This window comes from Crocuta crocuta, unplaced genomic scaffold (assembly GCF_008692635.1).
Source record: "Crocuta crocuta isolate KB4526 unplaced genomic scaffold, BGI_CrCroc_1.0 scaffold108, whole genome shotgun sequence".
NCBI lineage: Eukaryota > Metazoa > Chordata > Mammalia > Carnivora > Hyaenidae > Crocuta > Crocuta crocuta.
The window spans coordinates 6,805,976-6,825,762 of NW_027532825.1; the positions used below are offsets into that span (position 1 = coordinate 6,805,976).

Sequence of the window (19,787 nt, forward strand, 5' to 3'; positions counted from 1 at the left end):
GGAGACGGTGAGGGATCCAGAAATGAGCCTGGGAACTGATTGGCCTCCCTGCTGAAGCAAATTCTCAATTCCCCACAGCCTCCCTCCTCCTTTCCCCATCTAGTTTATACATTAATGCAGGGGGACTGTAGCCGTTCAAGTGGTGCAAATGGACATCCTTGGCAGCTCTTGGGAAAACCCTCATCTTATGTCTGGATGGAAGTCATTAAATAATAAAATGGAAACCTTTAAGTATGTAGTGGCTTGGTGATTCAGCGTCAGCCATCTTTTTTTAAATTTATTTTAATGGTTATGTTTTTTATTTTTGAGAGAGAGAGAGAGAGAGAGAGAGAGAGAGATGGAGAGTGTGAGTGGGCGAGGGGCAAAGAGAGAGGGAGAATTTGAAGCAGGCTCCAGGCTCTGAGCTGTCAGCCCTGAGCCCTGTGTGGGGTTCGAACTCACAGAGTGCGAAGTCATGTCCTGAGCCAAAGTCGGACACTCAACTGACCGAGCCACCCAGGCACCCTGCCATCTTTCTTAAAACTTATTTATTTATTTTTGAGAGAGAGAGAGAGAGAGAGAGAGNTCAGGTCATGATCTCACAGTTCATGGATTCAAGCCCCGCATCGAGCTCGGTGCTGACAGCTCAGAGCCTGGAGCCTGTTTCAGATTCTGTGTCTACCTCTCTCTCTGACCCTCCCCTGCTCACGTTGTCTCTCTCTCCCTCAGAAAAAAAAAAAGACAACATTAAAAAAAGCTTACTGAATTGATGAATGATCTAGTGTGTACATTTTAGGACATTTCATTTAGCATCTTTTCCTCCTCTTTACATTCCAAATTTTAGCCAGACTGGGGATACTTGCCGAGATTCCCAGACAGGAGGCTTCTGGAGGAGTGAAGCAAGACTGGGCTACTTCCTACAAATGAAGAAATAAGGCCCAGTTTGCAAAATTTGACCACACTTCACAAAAGAGGATTGATGAAACTTTACCTCTGATTTTTGATAGAGAATAAATACATTAGAACTCTCTCAAGATTCAGACTTTGGGAGTTTTCATTTTAAACCTTTGGTAAATAGAAGAGCTTTTTTCCCACTCAGACGAGTTTGTTGATCACTGTTAGCTGATAGCTGAACATAAAGGGCAAACTGACAGTGAGTAGTTTTTGGTTTTGTTTTTTCTAAATGCTTATTTATTTTGAGAGAGAGAGAGCAAGAGAGCAAGTGCTCTGCCTGTGGGGGAGGGGCAGAGAGAGAGAGAGAGAGAGAGAGAATCCCAAGCAGGCTCCCTGCTGTTAGCACAGAGCCCAACTCAGAGCTCGATCTCATGATCTCACAAACTGAGATCATGACCTGAGCCGAAATCAAGAGTTGACACTTAACCGACTGAGCCACCCGGGCGCCCCGATGACCACGTGTAGTTTTATTTAGATGTGCTCAGAGTTCTATCCCTGAGTCACCAAACACAAAGGAACGCTCCTTTAAGGTATTTTATAACACACAAAAGAAATCAATAACTGTATCTGTTCTAATGGATAGAAATTATATTTGGTGGAAGAGAACACCACATACATTATAGTGAATGACCTAAAACCCCTCTTTTCTCTTTTTCTGCTCTTGAGAAAAGTGAAGGTCAAATGATTATTGAAATTAATTTCTTCTGACTTTATAACTGTTGTCCTAGAAGAGTATTTCTCAAAGTGTTTTGCCAAGATCACTAGTTTCTAGAAGATTCTCTGTTGTATCTGGGCTAGGACGCTTAGAATACACATTCTGTATTCACAGCTATTGTGGAACGTGTACTCCTCAAACTTCGCGACTTCAGCACTTCTTTTTCTTCTCCTCCATAAGACTGACCTTGGGATTGTTCTCTCAGGAGGCCTGTGACCTTGTTAGCACATTGCTTGGGAAAATGGGGGCCATCTGACGCTTCTCTCTTAGTCTCATTGACTAAATATAGATAAATAATTAGAAGTCACATTGTTATAAATATTCGTGTTTTAAGTCACCCCATCGTTCCTGCAGTCATTTGGAAAAGACGTGAAAGCTCTAAAAAGAGTGTTGTTTTTTTTTAAATTACATTTAATATAGCTAAATATTGAGTGAAGAGAATCCAGAAATCAGATTGTAAGATTAACGTTTCTTCAAGGGATCCATAGGAAAGAATAGGGTGAGCAGAAATGTAAAAGGCTTTGAGGTAATAAAGCTCAGGTAGACTGAGTTTTCAATTAGACTACGTCTTCCTTTAGGGGACACAGAAGAGAGTTATAAAAATTCTCAACAATAGCAATACTTTATATTTCTAGGAAATTATGAAACAAATACATGAACTATTTGGGATTTTTTTTTTTAGGGTCTTTAAAGGTACGATTTATCTTTTTCAATTCTGACCTCTGTATTCGGCAAAGACTGTCCTCAGCCGCTGACGTCCTATAGAAAGATCGGAACCTAGACACTAACTTTGTTTTACAGACACATCCAGTTGTAGCTTTTCCTTTGAACTGACTGCTCTGAGGGTGATAGGCCCCCACAGATTTCATGTCTCAGTCCCAGAAACGCATGAGTATGTTACCTTTTACGGCAGAAGGGATTTTGTAGCTGTGGTTCAGTTAAGGATTTGGAGATGGGGAGATGATTTTGGATTATTCGGGTGGCCCTGATGTACTGAAAAGCATGCTTAGAGAGGAAAGCAGGAGAGTCAGAGTCTGAGTCAGAGAAGAAGGTCGGAGTGATATGGGGCCATGAGCAGAGGATTCAGGCAGCTTCTAAAGTACCTATAGACTCCAGAAGAACACAGCACTGGCTTCCTGAGCCACGAAGAAAGTGTGTGTAACTCAAGTGATAGTAACTAAGCCACTACGTTTGTGGGAACTCGCTGCAGCGGCAATTGGAAATTGAGGAAGAGGTTCGGTGACTCGCTGACTCACTGGTGAGTGCCTCATTGTGTGCTGGGTAGTGTTGCAGGTACCAGAGAGCCAGCTCATCGGGACCCTTCAGGCTAGAAGGAGGGAGGGAGGGTGTGACTTCGGAGTGTGCCGGTGTGGCTGCGGAACAGAGATGTCCAAGAGTAGAGAGTGATTGGACCAGTCATGCCGTGGGGCTCAGAAGGCCTTGCTCTCTGAGCAGGTGACATGTAAGCTGAGACCCAGCCACATAAGCTCGGGAAGGACACAGGGGTACCGGTGTGCAGGACACTCTCCTGCTTTCTGCCCAGGCAGAGAGTCTTAGGGCCAATGAGCAGGTGTGGCCGCTGATTCCGGACCCCACCCGTGGGAAATCCCCAGCAGTTAGCGCCACGCCTCCTTCCGGTCATTGCGGACATCGGCATGCAGTGTCCAGACATCACCCCCCTTCTGCTTCCCTACAAACTGTGTCTCCACCTCCATACTCTCTGGAGAGCCAGCGGAGCCTTGGCTCCAGATCCTGGCTGATGCTGTGACGGAGCCAAGAACCACGTCTGTCACCGGGTTGCAGGGGAGAGGCTCTGTGATGGAGAGGCACAGCCAGCTCCCCGTGGCGCCTCGAGTTGCTGCTGGCTCCTTAGGAGCAAGCAGTGAGGGCGACCACGCTCATCCGTGGGGCCTGTCCTCGCGGCGCCCCTGCGGGTTGACGTGGATTGTGGAGAAGGCTTATTCCTGTCACCTGCAAAAAAGTAGCCCCATGGGGGGTACTGGACGCTCCTTCCCCAAATGTGTCAAAAGCTGTCCCTGCCCTTCCCTCAGTCCTCTGAGGTAACATTGATTGTACCTTGAGGACAGGGCCCGCAGCCGGAGGCTGGGCCGTGCTTTCCTTCTTTCCAACATCTTTTAAAAAGTAAAAATGGACCCGTCCTGCCTGGCTATGAACCATTGCTTACCCATGCAACTGAGGGTGTTTTCTGCCCTGTGATATGCTTTCTCTAATGGCCTCGATTCTTGATCAGGTGCTGACTTTTTGGGCCCCCAGATGTCATACTTCCAAGAATTAGAAGTGTAACTGACTGTCCGTGCCCCTCCCACGCCTGCTTGATGGCATGGGCTCAGGAAACTCTGGGAAGATGTCTGGAGGTTCCCTGTAAATACATGTGTAGTGGGCTCTTTTGGTTTTTGCTTTTTTAATGAGTAGAATAAGGTAGTTCTACTTCGTAATACCCATTCACCAAAAGGAAAAGGGTGGGGGGGGGTGTTAAATCATTGTGTTTTTTGATGAATGGCTCGTACACTGAAAAATAAATTGGACAAACTGGCATAGAGCTCAGTGAACATGAAATCAGCTATTAGAAGAAAGCTTGTGGACAAATTCTGAGGCAGATATGCATCTTTTGATTAATGCCCTATCAATCATCCACGCGGCTCCCTTAGCTGAGTCTTGCCGTAATCACTCATGGTTGCTTTCGGAAACACGCGCAAACTGTAGCACTGCGGAAACGGAATATTATTACTGATTTCTCCCTAACTTACTATGAACAATGACTGTTTTCACCATGTTTCTGCTTTCCTTTATTAAAGAACTACAATACAGAATGAAAGGAGAATTCCTCCATGCCTGGTGAAATTCTCACAGGGTATTCTTAATGATATTCAGACTTAAATGGGCAAGCTATCGTAATGCAAGGTTCTCTGTAGGAATAATAGTAATGTAATCCCATTGAAGCCGCCTTTCATGGATTATAGTCAAATAGGCAAAATGTGGAGTCACATTAATGAACAGAGTATATCTTCAGAATTATTACTTAAAGTTGTTGAAATGGTTTGCATTTTGTTATTGTAATTATTATATTCTCAGTTAATGCGCTTAACAGCAATAGTAATTAACCCACCAGATTGGAAATTTGCATGAATTCTACCTTTGACATTACAGGGAACTTTGATTCTTTCTGGGTATTATGCAGCAGGATGGGGGAAATATATATATATATATTTTTTTCACTGATTATTTTTAAGAACGAAATGTTCATCATGAATGCAATTATAGTTTCTCATGCATTTTTAAGCCGTTGGCAAATTCCTTAAGAACACTTCATTCTTTTAAGAGGATTTGATTCCTAAACTGTGCCGGCACAAGGAATGGTTTGGCACTGTCTACTTGTTGAGAAATCTTTAAGTAATAGTGTGTCTCCCTCGGAACCTACTGTAGTAGCTTGGGCGATGCTGTGGCATCAAGAAGCGGTGCCAGGCATTAGCATGTATAATGGGCTTTCATAGACATTTAATGCTATTTAGCTGGGAGAGGGGACTGTGCTCTCCCATTGGAATATTCCTCCACCGAAGCCCATTGATCACCGATTTCAGCCAGGAGAGGTTAATCCGTCAGCTTCTGTAACCAGACGGCACTGATGGAAATTCTTTAGGTGGCATTCTGGATGAACCAAGCTTTCCGTCTTTACAAACAAATGAGTGATATGACAAGCATGCTGTTCAAAACACATTTAACCAATTGATTTTCCTTCCTCTTGTAATAAGATCTGGAGACATATGAAAGCACGCAGCGTGAGCCGAGATGAAAGGAATCGCTCCGTGCACAGGGACATACAGCACCGAGAGCCAATAAAAGTACTATAAAGCATGTAGTCACCCATTTTCTTCTTTATATAAAGTTTGTTATTGCAATAAATAGCTGTTATTGAGCCTTTTGTTTCCGTTTTGCTGAAGCTCCTTTCAGGCGTGTGTGCGTGTGTGCACGCACGCGCGTGCCCTGCCTTGGTACCCGTGTTTCTCTTGGAACCTTCCGAGGCGTTCATCAGTAACCGTTTTTAGCTTCTAATTGAAACAGACGGACCTGATGTCATTTGGGAGGGTAACAGTCGGCATAAAGATGCGCACATAGTGTGCTTGGCGGTAACCCTGGCGTTGTGCGTAAATGATGGTCTTCTCTTTGTTTCCCTCCCGCGCAGCCCAGCCTTGAGCTTCACCTACCCTTCTGCACCCGTGTCTCTCCATATGCATCAGCAAATCTTAAGCCGACAACAGAGCTTAGGCTCGGCCTTTGGACACAGCCCTCCACTCATCCACCCTGCCCCAACTTTTCCAACACAGAGGCCTATTCCTGGGATCCCGACGGTTCTGAACCCCGTCCAGGTCAGCTCTGGCCCTTCTGAGTCTGCACAGGTGAGAGAGACAACTCGATGAGTTGACCGTCTTGTAATCCTAGAGAAGACCCACGTCACCACATGCGCTCCGAGCGTGGTCGTGGCTTCCTTCCTGCCACCTGTCTTCCTAACCCAGGGCCGCAGTCATCAGGTTTGGTGAATGCGCCCTATATGGGTTCCTCACCAAACAGCGGCTTCTTCTAGAACCAGAGTGGTCTCATCCCCGGTGGGAGCGCGGGCTGCCTGATGAGGCTTAGCTGTCTCAAAGTCTGCTCCATAGACGACATTGCATGAAGGGTTTGCTCTCATTTGGTCACTGTCCCCTGGCGCCTAGAATCGTGTGATACTTCACGGGCAGAATAGAACCATGCTGTCTGTGCCTTCTGTTCTGTGCCCTCTGACCTCCTCACTAACACCGCTCCGCGGAGAATCTGCATCCTCGACTTACCCACCTCACAACTTTGTTCCTCTAAATGTGCTGTGGGAACTCATTAAAGCCCAGGCTCCCCCCTATTAGCTTTTAAAAGCCACAGAGAGTTTATACCCCCGAGATTTAAACAAGGAGCTGCCTCGTGGATGTATTTTTCTGGCGTCAAACACACTTTTGGAGCTCTGCAGTCATGTCATTGGGGCGTTATCAGAGTTACTGTTCTAATGCCAAATAAGCCTGCTTGTCTAGACCTTCGTGTTTTAGCAACGTCCCTTTCATTGATGGAAACCTAATTTTTGTCTCTGTCCCTGCAAATGCGACCGGCAGAACAAGCCCACGAGCGAGTCTGCCGTGAGTAGCACCGGTGACCTGATGCACAACAAACGGTCCAAGATCAAGCCCGACGAAGACCTGCCCAGCCCGGGGCCGCGGGGACAGCAGGTGAGGCACCACGGGTCCACCGGCCAGCTCGTTGCTCCCTTCGGGCTGGCGTCTCTCACGGCACTTCCTTATCATCCGTGGCCTCGGCCTCAGCCTCAGCTGTACCCGCGCATTTGACACAAGGCCAGTTGTGGAATGACGCCGTTTGCTTCTCTCGCTCAGAAGCAAAGACAAATCAAATGCAAGACGCTGTGGGGGGTATAAACTGAAGTGCGTGGTGTAAGTGGTTGGGTCGCTGATAGGAACCAAGCTTCAGTCCTTAGCCCTGGTCTGAAGTCTGAAATAGGAAGTCCTGGCCCTAAGCCTGAGCTGGGCACAGCTAGTGACATTGCCTCCACCCATCATGTTCTTCCATGTTCTTATTTTGCCTTTTTCCCACTTGCCAGGAGAGCTTGGAGAACAGGAGGGGACAGATCCGGGCGCAGCTAACCTAACTGAAGGCCAATTAGATCCTGGTCCTTTCTCCAAAGTCCTGAAAGGACAAGTTTAGAAATTCCAATCTGGTCTCTGCTTTTAGGCATTTAGATCCTCTGAGCTTCAGTTTTAAAATACATGTATTATGCCTGTAGGCATTATAATACCATCTCCTGGGGTCCCTGCACCCAACACAGGAAGGAGGTCAGTGAATTTTAATTCTTTGAAATAGGGGCTATACAGCAGTTTAGACGCCCACAGAATCTGAATTCTGCATCCAGGCTGCCTCAGCCCCAAGCTCGGACCACCTCCACTCAAATTTCCTTTTGAGTGAGCACGTTGAGGATGGCATAAATGGGTGGGGTAGACTCTGAAATCCATCTTTCCTCTGGAATTCTGCCGGCCGACAACCTTCCCCGTTACACCAAAACGCCAGGATACGGTATTTGTCATCCTGTCCCACATTAGATCCTGAATCCACGCACTCAGTCCTCTCCCAGCATTCTGGAAATTGTTTGTATGTTCATTGCTGCGAAGCTGCCTTGGAAGAGGAGGAGAGACCATGCCGCCAAGCCTCAGAAGCTGTGGTTCTGGGGCAGCGAGCTGTATCTCTGGAGTCAGAAGTTGAACCGGGAAGACATGATCCCTATAAAACCCACAATGTGCCAGTCACAGCCTCCGATGGCAGGGAAAACAGAGTTAGAATTACTAGCAAACCACATCCCTGATTCCAAAATATGAGAATAAACAAATTAATACACTGGAAAGAATCTGACCAGAAGAGAAAGACCAGCCTTTTGGGTAAAGACAACATGAATTAGTTTAATTGCTTCTCTTAGGGGATGACATTTCAGTTTCTTTGTTCTCTCCTATCAGGGGCAAGATTTGGCTTCCACTTCTAATCATCATCATAGCTTGGACAGTTGTGGTTTTTTTGCTTTTGTTTCTGTTTTTAATGTTTATTTTTGAGAAAGAGTGTGAGCAGGGGAGGGGCAGAGAGAGGAGACACAGAATCCAAAGCAGGCTTCAGACTCGGAGCCATCAGCCAACGTGGGGCTTAAACTCCCAAACCACGAGATCATGACCCGAGCCAAAGTAGGACACTTAACCGACTGAGCCACCCAGGCGCCCCTGGACTCTTGTTTTTAATCCCAAATTAACAACCCCTGAAGATACATTCCGCAAATCGGAAAACACACACACACGGATGACCCCATATGTTTGACTTCTTCTTCGAGCCACAAAATCCAGCTGATAGACCCAGGCTGTATTTTATTTTCACTGAGAAATAGTGTCTGGAGGCAGACCAACCGAGATCACGTTTGGTGCTTTTTCCTTTCTCTTATCTCCTTTCCACCGTGTCTGAAGTCTCTCCCTCTCTCCTCCCCGCCCCCCAGGAGCAGCCGGAAGGAACGACCCTGGTGAAGGAGGAAGGAGATAAAGACGAAAGCAAACAGGAGCCTGAAGTCGTCTATGAGACCAACTGCCATTGGGAGGGCTGCACGAGGGAGTTCGACACCCAGGAGCAGCTGGTGCACGTGAGTGGGGGGCGCGGGCTCTGGGCTTCACAGCTCTGGGGCCTTGTCGGTGGGGTCAGCGGACCTGACCCCTCGCCGAGTCAAGTTTCTTAGCTAGCAGCGTTGCAGACCGGAGAGGGCTTTATGACTTTTATGAGAATAAAGAAAACTCTGAGCCACGGTGCTTGACCTGTTCAGTCAGCTAAAGCTTAGTGTAAAATTCAATAAAGTCTTCAATAGAGAGTGTAATGACTCTGATCCTGTAAGCCAGAAAACACTATTTTGAGTTAGCGTCTTTGATGGTTATTGAGTAATAGTAAGCTGGACATGAATTATTATTAACCTTTTAACCAAGTCTGATTCTCCTCTCTAAGACCTGGCAACAGCAGAAAGGAATCGTAGGGTGGGGGATTCCTTTTTTCCTTTCTGCCGCCTTCTTCCACCCTCTCACCGTCCGAGGAGCCTCCCACTATTTTATGAGGCAATTACTGCTCTGCGTGAGATAGGTAGATGCTTGGAGAAGCCGTCAGCACAGACTTCCGGCCAAGCCTTGCAGGGCGAAGAGTCTCACGGAAATTGTGATGTGACTTTTAAGTGTGTTCCGTGGCGCGTGCTTCTGAAACCTGCATCTCGGTCACACTGAGGTCCACACGTCGTGTCTAACTATTCCAGGTTCAGGAATAGTAAGTTCAGTCCTTGCCCCCCGGGTATTGTTTCAGATAACGCAGTGCGCTCCCCACTCCCATGGGTGTGCACCTGACTGGGCATGTTCCCTTTACCAACGCTTCATTATTATTAATTTTCTTAACGTTTATGCATTTTTGAGAGACCGAGACAGAGTGCAAATGGGCAGACAGAAGGAGAGGGAGACACAGAATCCGAATCCGGCTCCAGGCTCTGAGCTGTCAGCACAGAGCCCGACGCGGGGCTCAAACCCACGAATCATGAGATCACGGACCTGAGCTGAAGTCGGCCGCTTAACCGACTGAGCCACCCGGGCGCCCCGACCAAGGCTCCATTTTATTCGCCACTTTTCTTTCACACCAGAGGGGCCTCCCTAGCAGACCGGACCAAGAGCAACTGAGATAGAAGGGTCTTCCAAGGATCGAGAAGAAAAAGCTGTAGGCTTGCACAGGAGTCCCATCGAGGCCTTAAGGAGGGTCGTCTGAGTGCGGCCTTTTCATCTGCTTTTAACGTGATCGGAGACCTGACAGCAGCTGTCGTTGGGAGCCTCGATCCACCCAGCACATGCGCACACACCACACACGCTCCCCCCTCCCCCAGTCTCTTTTCTTTTATAGTAACTTTTCATTTTAGATGATCCATACTTCTCGATAACCCTTCTCCATTTCAGCACTAAAGTTACACCTCCCCCGACACAGCCCACAGCGTTCATGGGCCTCGCGAGCTGCTCCGGTGTGTCTCCGGCAACTTGGCTCGTCCTCTGTACACACATTCCGCACACAGCCCTCAAGTTACAGCCCTAGGTCTGCCGGGTTAGAGATCCGTCAGGCACAGAACCTTTTGAGGAGCTAACATGATGACATCAGCTGGGTTTCCCCCCAAAACGTTTCTTTGTAATCATGTCTCCTCGTAATTGCCTAGGAAGAATTATAGATTTCTCAGTGCAGCAAGAACCTAGAAAGTCAAATGCTTTTAATTAAGGTAGGTTTCCAGATTGTTTCAGGAACCTAATTCGATTCTCTCTCTCTAATTTGATGCAAGTGTTATTTCTAAGCCAGCCCTTTACTTAATGGCCCTTTTTTCTTGGTGACTTTTAATGGAAACCACAGACATTGGACTACTGAAGGGCAGTGGGGGGGGGCGGGGAAGTTTGGCATATTTTTCTTTTTGTGTAGGCAAATTTTCCCGAAGAGGAAAGAATGTCAGGAATAGCCTTTGTGATATAACGAGTGATCAGCATCGATGAGCGGAAATTGTTTGCGTGAAAACCGCCGTCACTAACGAGGTGTTCCCTGGACTGCTTGCTTGTGAAAACATCGCGGTCTCCGGGTGCCTCTTCTGCGGATAAGTCATTGTCGTTTCCGAGGAGCGCTGTGATTATGGCCCCGCTGTTATCAAAGGCGGGCTGGAGCCTACTCTGAGCCTACATTTAAAAGAAATTGTGCTCCTCATTAGGGACCAGGTTTGAGGTAGCATTTGGGGGGATTTGGGTAATACCTTAACCTTTTCTCTGCCTGTTTCACGCGAAAGCTTTTACAGGACTGTGACTCTTGTAGGTGTTTGTACTTAGTGTCGGGGGCGAAAGGGTGAGGTCTGAGTAGTTTAAAGGTGAGTTGAACTATCACTTAACTATCGAAGCTTAAACTATCGACCTAAGTGACCACCGTGTTGTCTGTTTTATCTGGAAAAATTGTTAACAAATCCATGTATAGTGGAATTTTTCTTTAAATCCCAAATCAGCTAGGAGTTACTCCTGTCAGAATTAGGGGGAAATCCAATGATATGAATCCTTTATGATATTAATTTTAGTCTGAGATAAATTCTGTAAGTTAAGTGGATTAAAATTACGACTTGCAGCGACATGAATAAAAACACTAGTTTACATCACCTATTTTCCACCTTTTTACTTATTACCTGAAGTGTGGAAAATCCAAATCTGTGCGTGTAAATCGACTGCACTTTGCAGGACATACGAGTGAGCCCTGCCACACTCACGGCCGTCTCTGGTAGGATTAGCAGTGGCCTGCTCTAACGTGGGCACTTTATTTTTTTGTTGATTGAAGGAATAGCCACTTCACGTCCACCTCATTATTTCGGTGGCAGGTGGAAAAAATACCAGGAGCAGACCCCCCTTTTGTAAAGACTGAGGGCAGCATTAACCGTTTCCATTCCCACGGCTTTCCTCGGAGAGAGGACATCTTGTGAATTAGTTGAATTTTCATGCTACATACAACCAAGAGGCAAGGTGTTAAACCATTCCGATGCTCTGCCTTATTTATAGCCATGACCCATTCTTTTTCCCTCTCTTACAGTTAATAGAAAGATTCATGATTCCTCATGGCTGTCTATCTAGTGTCTGACAGTCCCGACTGCCTGCTCAAGCAAGTCACTATCTATAATTGATATCCTTCCGTGGAATAGGGTGCTGGCTGCGATTGAAGGGCTTTGCTGAAAGCTCTTAAATCCTGACAAGTTCTCCCCTTGTTCTGGTTCAGTCGCTGAGCTGCACGGTTGGAATTCCAGAGTCATTTGAACTTGGTGCAAGAGGGAGACATGTGTTTCCCATTAGCAAATCACAAAGTCGAAGAGGAGAATTAGGGACCTGGCGGGCAAAGCCAGCCGGGTAGTCTCCCTTCCAGGGTAATGTGCTCCATGTCCTCTCGAAAAGATCACCTTGTCCCATTACTGTCCCCACAGACGGGCTAACTACTGCCTTTCCCTTCTCTTCTCCTTTACCTCAAGTGCCTGTCCTCCTTCGTGGGTGTGTTTATTCTAGGTTTGCTGTGGGGTCTTTATCACACCAGGATGTTTAATTAATTTCTCTTCCCAGCAAGATAATTATAATTGGGCTTAGCTACTCTCAAGCTAGTATTAAAGTTGTCATAAATTTACTTCTGTGCCCAGAAGCTAAGAAGATAGATGTATATTTTTGTGAACCACGTTTTTGTTATACTTTGTCCCTTCCTTGGTGTCAGTTAAAATAGAACGAACCGGAGCGTAGGAAGGAGACATGGTACAAAAATTAATTCAAAGCACCTTTGATTAAGACGGAATTTATTATTGATTTGTCAAGATGCAAGTGCTTCCTCTTCCCTCGACATCTGAAAGCACGTATCCTAATGACTCAAAATAAGTTGAAAAGTCCACATTTTCCCTTCAGCTCCAAATTAATTAGACTCTCTTTTTGCTGTTGTGTATTGTATGTTACAAAGGACACGTATCTTAATTTAATTTTTTTAATTTCTTTAAAGTCTATTTTAATTTATTTTGAGAGAGAGAGGAGTGAGAGCAAGTGGAGGAGGGGCAGAGAGAGAGGGAGACAGAATCCGAAGCAGGCTCCACACTTTCAGTGCAGAGCCCAGTGTGGGGCTCGAACTCATGGAACTGTGAGATCATAACCCGAGCCAAAATGAAGAGTCAGACTTAACCAACTGAACCACCCGGGTGACCCGAATCTTAATTTTAAATTTATTTCTGAAAGTTGTAGAATATCGGTTCTCAAAGTGTTTCTGGTGTGGTTGCATTTTTTAAAAAGATTTATTTATTTAAGCTTACTTATTTTTGAGAGAGAAAAGAGAGCGTGAGTGGGGAGGGGCAGAGAGAGGGAGAGAGAGAGAGCCCTAAGCAGGATCTGCAACTGCCAGCACGGAGCCCGATGTGGGACTCGAATCTATGAACCGTGAGAGCATGACCCAAGCCGAGATGAAGTTGTAGCTTTCGTTGGAATATAAAAAAACTCAACTTCGGTCTTTTGGCCTGGCTTCTCCCATGGGTGAGCGAGGCTTCCAAACCTTCCTGAGACTCACTGCCCTCTTGCATTGATTCTGTCCTGGAAGTCAGTCCCATCTTCTGCTCCAGCAGGGTTGAAACGCCCCAGACGCATGCAGTGTGAGCACTAGCCAGTCAGTCTTAGGTTCTCTGAAACCCGCACGCTTTCTCAGTGACCTTGGACGTCCCCTCAGGGTAGGCGGACTATGTGCACCTCAGTGTGGGTCACCGCCGCTCAGTGGCTGCGTATGCTGGCAAACCTTACTGCTGGGAGCCTGGGGGCCCAAATAAAAGGAGTCTCCTCACCATCCCCAATGGCCACCTGTTTGCTCTAGCGCTTTACTTCCTTCCCCTCGATTTCGGAACCCTCTTTCTGGTTTAGAAATAACACATACAGTATTCTTTCCTAAGAAAGAATAGGTTTGTAAATAGGCATTATTATTATTTTTTAATGTTTTATTTATTTCTAGGAGAGAGAGAGACAGCGTGAGCAGGGGAGGGTCAGAGAGAGAGGGAGTCACAGACTGAAACAGGCTCCAGGCTCTGAGCTGGCAGTCAGCACAGAGCCCGACATGGGGCTCGAACCCACGAACCGCGAGATCATGACCCAAGCGAAAGTCGGACGCTCAACCGACTAAGCCACCCAGGCGCCCCAATAGGCATTATTTTTTAACAGTCTTATTCCCCACCCCACCAGCGGAATGAGCCTGCAGAGAGGGCCTGAGGCAATTCCACGGGAAGGGTGTTGTCTCCCACCGGTGAGGCCCAAGGGCAGACGACGTGAGCTGCTTCTGTATTAGGCCCAGCCTCAACTGGGTGGCATTTAAGTCCTGTGTTCTGCTTGTATCTTTTAAGCATGGTGGCAGAAATTCACCTTTCTGTAGCGTGATTAACCACCTACTTGGATTTGAAATGCTTTCATACGCTGCAAATGTTGATCTCTAAAGCATGCTGTAGTTGCCTTTATCAGAAGAATACAGTTATAATCACCTTTGCTGCCACTTGAAAACAAATTCTGTACATAGGCAGCATGAAAATGAAGGGCTTTCTTTTTAATATCCTAGAGATTTAGATGTAAAGAAGGCACATCTAATCTGTGAAGAATTGGTGCGTCCGTAGAAACGCGGGGAAGTTAGGAAGCGTTGAAGACATTATTGTCATATTAATACAATGATCCTAAATTTGCATTTTAAATGTTTTCCATCTCATTTGGATCCCTTTTGCTAAAGTTGCATTGTATATCTTCACCTAAGAGAAAAGTGTAAGATGTGATCGCGGGCTCAGATACGAGGCAGAAATTAGTTTTGTGTGCACATAAAACGTCAATTGAACCAGTGGAGATTTTGATCTTATTTTCCCTGCATAGAGTTGCTAGTTAATTTAGTTACTGTAATTATTTGGAAATATTGCGTGTAAAATGCAGACGAAGAACCGCGAACTTCAAAGCCGTCCTTCGACAATTGCGCCTCAAGGGTCATGTTCTTTTTAAAGTTCCTGACCGGCTGCACCTGCAGAAATCGTTCCCATAGAGACACTCAGGAGATTAGCCCGAGTGGGGGGCACGGAGGGCTGTGTGGTCCGCCAGGGAAGGCCTCCCAGGGCCAGCGACATTCTGAGTGGCAGCCCCATCTCTGCCCTGACCCTGGGGATGACCTCCCTCGGACCGCATGACCCTTCCGAACGTTATTTTCTCACTTATCATACCGTGAAACAGCCATGGAAGTAAATGCAGCCCCCAGCATCCAAGGCCAGAAGGAGATCACATGCAGTAGGGCCTAATGAGAAACAGACAGAGGTTGAAAAGAGTGTCTCCCCTCTCTTTGTTTTATGTATTTGTTTTTGCAGGGTTGAGTGGGGGAGGGGAGGGGAGCTGCGCCGCCGGGTCTGTGGCTTCTGGAAATCTGCTACAAGACTTATTTTGTACTCCTCATGGCTGAACATGCACTTGACTGAGGCCAGTGCCTGTTCTTCCCAGTGTAGGTCTGACAGATGGGACTTGGCCGAGCCATTTCACCTCCTTGGACTGCAGTTTAGTAAAAGCAAGTGAAAGATTTGCATGGGGATGGCAAATTCAGGGGCCCACTGACTGGCTGGCAGCCACCGGGATGCCTTGCTGAGCAGCCCCCTTGCAGCCAGGGAGGTGGGGGTGGGGTCTGTTACGGATGGCTGCCCCCAGGTGGGGTTTGGGAGAACACGGTCCCTTGCCATCTTTTTCCCAGGATCTTCTCAACCCTGTAGATTAAGTGCCCTCCGGAAGAACTGCATTTTACACTTCTAGGAGGTGGTATATTAATTACTTGAGTAATTATGGAATTATTAAAATTTCCCCTTTACTAAGTAAGGGTTCTTACCTCTTGAACGAAGAATAAGAAATCAATATTTTGAAGGGGCACCTGGGTGGCTCAGTTCAGCGTCTGACTCTTGATTTTGGCCCAGGTCATCATCCCAGGGTCATGAGATCGAGCCTTGTGTTGGGCTCCATGCTGAGCATGGAGCCTGCTTCAGATTCTCTCTCTCTCTCTCTCTCTCTTTCTCTCTCTCTCTCTATTCCCCTCTACCCCTCTCTCCCTGTCTCCCTGTCTCCCTCTCTCCCCCACCCCACTTCTGGCCCTCTCCCTCATTGGCACTCTGTCTCTCTCTGGGAAAAAAAAATTAGAAAAAGAAATCAGTGGGTTTTTTTTTTTTTTAATGTTTATTCATTTTCACAAGAGACAGAACACAAGCAGATGAGGGGCAGAGACAGAGAGGGAGACACAGAATCTGAAATAGGCTCCAGGCTCTGAGCTGTCAGCACAGAGCCTGACAGGGGGCTCGAACTCGGGAACGGTGAGATCAGGACCTGAGCTGAAGTCGGACGCTTAACTGACTGAGCCCCCCAGGCGCCCCAAGAAATCAGTGTCTTGAGTAAGATGTCTTTCTTAAATTTGTTCTGCCATGGCGTACCCCAGAAATGTTTCACTGTACCCTGCTAAAGTACTTCATCAGAATTTTTAATCTGAGTAACTGTTTCTGCCGTTTGGAGAGGATTTTCCTCTGAACTGGTCTTGAATGATACTTTAGGTGAGATTCCCTGGAATATTTTGAACAGGCCCACTTGATACAAGAACGATTGACGGTCACTTTGGGCTGGGCTGCATACCTTGTTGAAATATACCTGCCTGTAGCAGATCTTGCCCAGTACGGTGTGTCCTCTTGTTTATCAGGAAAGGGAGGAGCTGACATTAGTAGGTTAGGCATTCGCTCAACTCCTCACTGAACAGGGTTGGGAGCAGCCTGTGTGCAGCCCCCTGCCCTGGCTTCATGGTGGGCACACTGCCCGCGGGACGCACACCTGACCTTCCGGGACTGGCCATTCTCACTGCAAGGGGGAGACAAAGAAACATAAAAGCATAGTGATTGCATTTGAGGCAGGGTGTAATGAAGCTGTAGTTGAGATTCTGGGGATTTACAAGAGGGAGAAGGAATATCAGAAAAGACCTCTGGGAAACAGGTGGGAAATAGTTAAGGTCAAAGCAGAGTGTGGGGCTGACTTTTGAGGCGTGACGGTGACGGTAATGATGACTTTGTAAGAAGACATGGCACCTGATCCGAAAGAATACTTGGGCTTGCCACTGTTCTCCTGTGTGATGTACATGTCAAGGCCGACAGACCCAGGTTCAAAGTCTGCTCTAGACACATCACACTTCCTCCTTGTGAAATAAGGATAATAATAGTATTTACTTCATAAGACAGTTGAGGGAATTAGTTAAAAATTGTACTCCGTGAAATATTAGTGATTCTCTTTCTAAAAGTGCTAAGTGTAGGGGCGCCTGGCTGACTCAGTTGGTGGAGCATGGGACTCTCGATCTCGGGTTGTAAGTTCGAGCCCCACATTGAGTGTAGAGGTTACTTAAAAGTAAAATCTTAAAAAATAATAGAAGTGCAAAAGTGCAAAGACATTTACCGGCTGCTGAGTGTCATGTACCTCGCCCATGAAAACATGGCTCAGGTTGGGATTCAGGCCGTGCTGGGGTTGGTATGTCACCATGAAATTAATAATTGCATACAGATGCTGACTGGGTCCCCGGGTCATGCATCCTTAAGAGAGAAGGACTGGAGAGAAGTCTCCAGGTCTCTTCCTTATACTGCACCCCCCTCCACATTCTTGCTTCTGCAGTGTTGAGACTCAGAGCCTCGTTCTATCATATGTTCTCTTGTCTTAATGTTCTTCTGAAAGTTCTCTTTGGTGGTGACCTAAAACCAAGGCTTCTCACCCTGGGCACAAGGAGGCAGAGAATTCTTTGTTGTGAGGACCAGCCTTGACCTTGTCACAGAACCGTTAGCAGCATTGCTGACCTCGGCCCACTAGATTCCAGGAGAAAAATCTCTCCATACATTGCCAAATGTCCCCTGAAGGGCAAAACTGCCCCCTGTTCTGTCCCAAATCTTTCCTCTTGTGGTTGGAAAACAAAAACTAAAAACATATATTTGTGACGTAAGGTAAATTTTCTCCTTGAATGTACTCTAGAATGTTCACGTTATAAAGCAAAGATGAGCTCGTTAGTCTCAAACAAAAGTCTATTTAATACACACACATGGTGTGCCTGTGTGTGTGCTTACATGTACGTGTGCACCTGTGTGTATGTATGTGTGCGTGTATGTGCGTGTGTGTACATATGCGTATGTAGACAGATTGACAGACCTTAATTTTAAAGCCACATTTGTTAAGGTCAGGCACTCAGTACTCAGCAAGGACTCTTACCAGCCAAGTGCTTTGTCTTGGTAAAGAAATTCCATCACTGGTTTTTTTTGTTTTTTGTGGACCAAGGGAAGTCACTCAGATTTCAGCTTCTGAGATCATAGCAAGCATGGTGGTCAGGCTCCTACTTTGACAGAAAACAGAGCTCCAGAAACAGAGAGCAATTTTCTATGATGCAAGGACTTCTTTGAAAATCAGGGACATTTAGTCTTTTCTGGGATTAGTTAAATACTGCCTTCGATGGATTTTTTTCCCCAGTTCTAGAACAATTAATGTTGGCAAGATTGCTGTAAGTGGCATATCCTTAAAGGATAGGCCAAGGCCTTAAATGTAAGCCACCCAACTCCACCCCAGCCAATTACCAGTAAAGCTAGCATTAATCAGTGAGTGGGAAGGGGACATTTATCTCTGATTCCTACATCTGCCAAGAACTGTTTCTGAATCTGAGTAAGTCCTTAGTTTCTCATCTGTATAGTGGAGATGTTAATACCGTCCCACTTTCCTCACAGGGTTTTGTACTTTTATTTTTTCAGTAGGTACAGAATGAGATCATATAACGCAAGTCTTTGTAAACTCTAAAACATTATTCAAATATAAGGAAGAATAAGCGCTGATCAACCTAATTAATTGAAGAATGGAGAGGTTAAGGAGATTTTTCATAAAAAATTTAAAAAAAGAATATATAAAAACTTTTCATTAAAAAAAAAAAGCTATGAGTATGTCATTGATTCACTCTCACCTGTGTAGGCTAGTGATTTTACCTGTTAATGATGCACCATCACCACCTGGTGGCCACTACACAAATTGCAGGCATAGTGTTAAGGAAAAAGCCTCCTGCATGCCAGACTTCCAGAGTTGGGGCCAAGGTCAGGGCCAGTGAGGGGGAACAAGAGTGGACACATATGTCTTTTATGTCTGCCCCTTTGAGTAAGGGGAACACATGCAGAAGACTTTGGGAGGACTACAGAAGTACAGGAGAGCAGCAGGGAAACAGTCTTGTGGATTTGGACATAGTCTTGAAAACAGAGGTGGATTCAAATAGGGAAAGACCATTGCAGGGAGGTGTTGGGGCTTCCGTGTGAAAGAGACCACAGGAAGAAGTTAATGGAAGTGGAAAGTATCAGAGAATTTTATCTGTGATAGTGGCTAATATTATAAATGGCTGAGGTTTTTGACACACTTTGTGGGGTTAGAAATATAATTACAGAATGACTCATCCTGTGCTTTTGGGGTTGAAGAGTGCTGAGTAGTGTGGTGATACAGAACCACAGTGCTCCTAGAGGCAAAAGGCAACAGGAAGTGAGATTAAAGCACAGAGTGAGTTTCCTGGGGCCTGCTTGCTGAAGTGGGAGTGTGACTTCTGGGCCAGGTGGAGTGAGGAGAATTAGAGGTTTCTGATGAGAAGAAGGAGTGAGCCAGTGTGGGCCACAGGAAGTTTGGGGCCAAACTTTGGAGAACCCCAGAGCAATGTACTAAATGGGTCAGGGCCAGAAGTGAGACTCTGCAAGTGGAAGTTATTTTAAACTTTTTTTTTTTTTTTTTTTAATGTGGGGTTTGGACANGTTTGGACAGATCTGACAGTGACAGATTTTGCAGCTCATGTAGATGTTGTAGATGACCTTCGGAGAGCAGTCAGAAGCCTCTGGGATGTCAGCTGACCACCTGGAAGATGGTTGTTTTTGTTTTTTTTTTAAATATTTTATTATTTCTAGGAGAGAGAGAGAGAGAGAGACAGACAGACAGACAGCGTG

The 19,787-nt window shown here is 46.2% G+C and overlaps 1 protein-coding gene across 1 annotated transcript in view; it reads left to right on the top strand.

Moving 5' to 3' along the window:
- Positions 1–19,787, top strand: part of GLI3 (GLI family zinc finger 3) — a 270,413-nt gene that overhangs the window by 187,576 nt on the left and 63,050 nt on the right. The window contains 3 exon segments of the mRNA XM_077781156.1: positions 5,850–6,063; positions 6,802–6,915; positions 8,727–8,867. Coding sequence (XP_077637282.1) covers positions 5,850–6,063; positions 6,802–6,915; positions 8,727–8,867 — 469 coding nt within the window.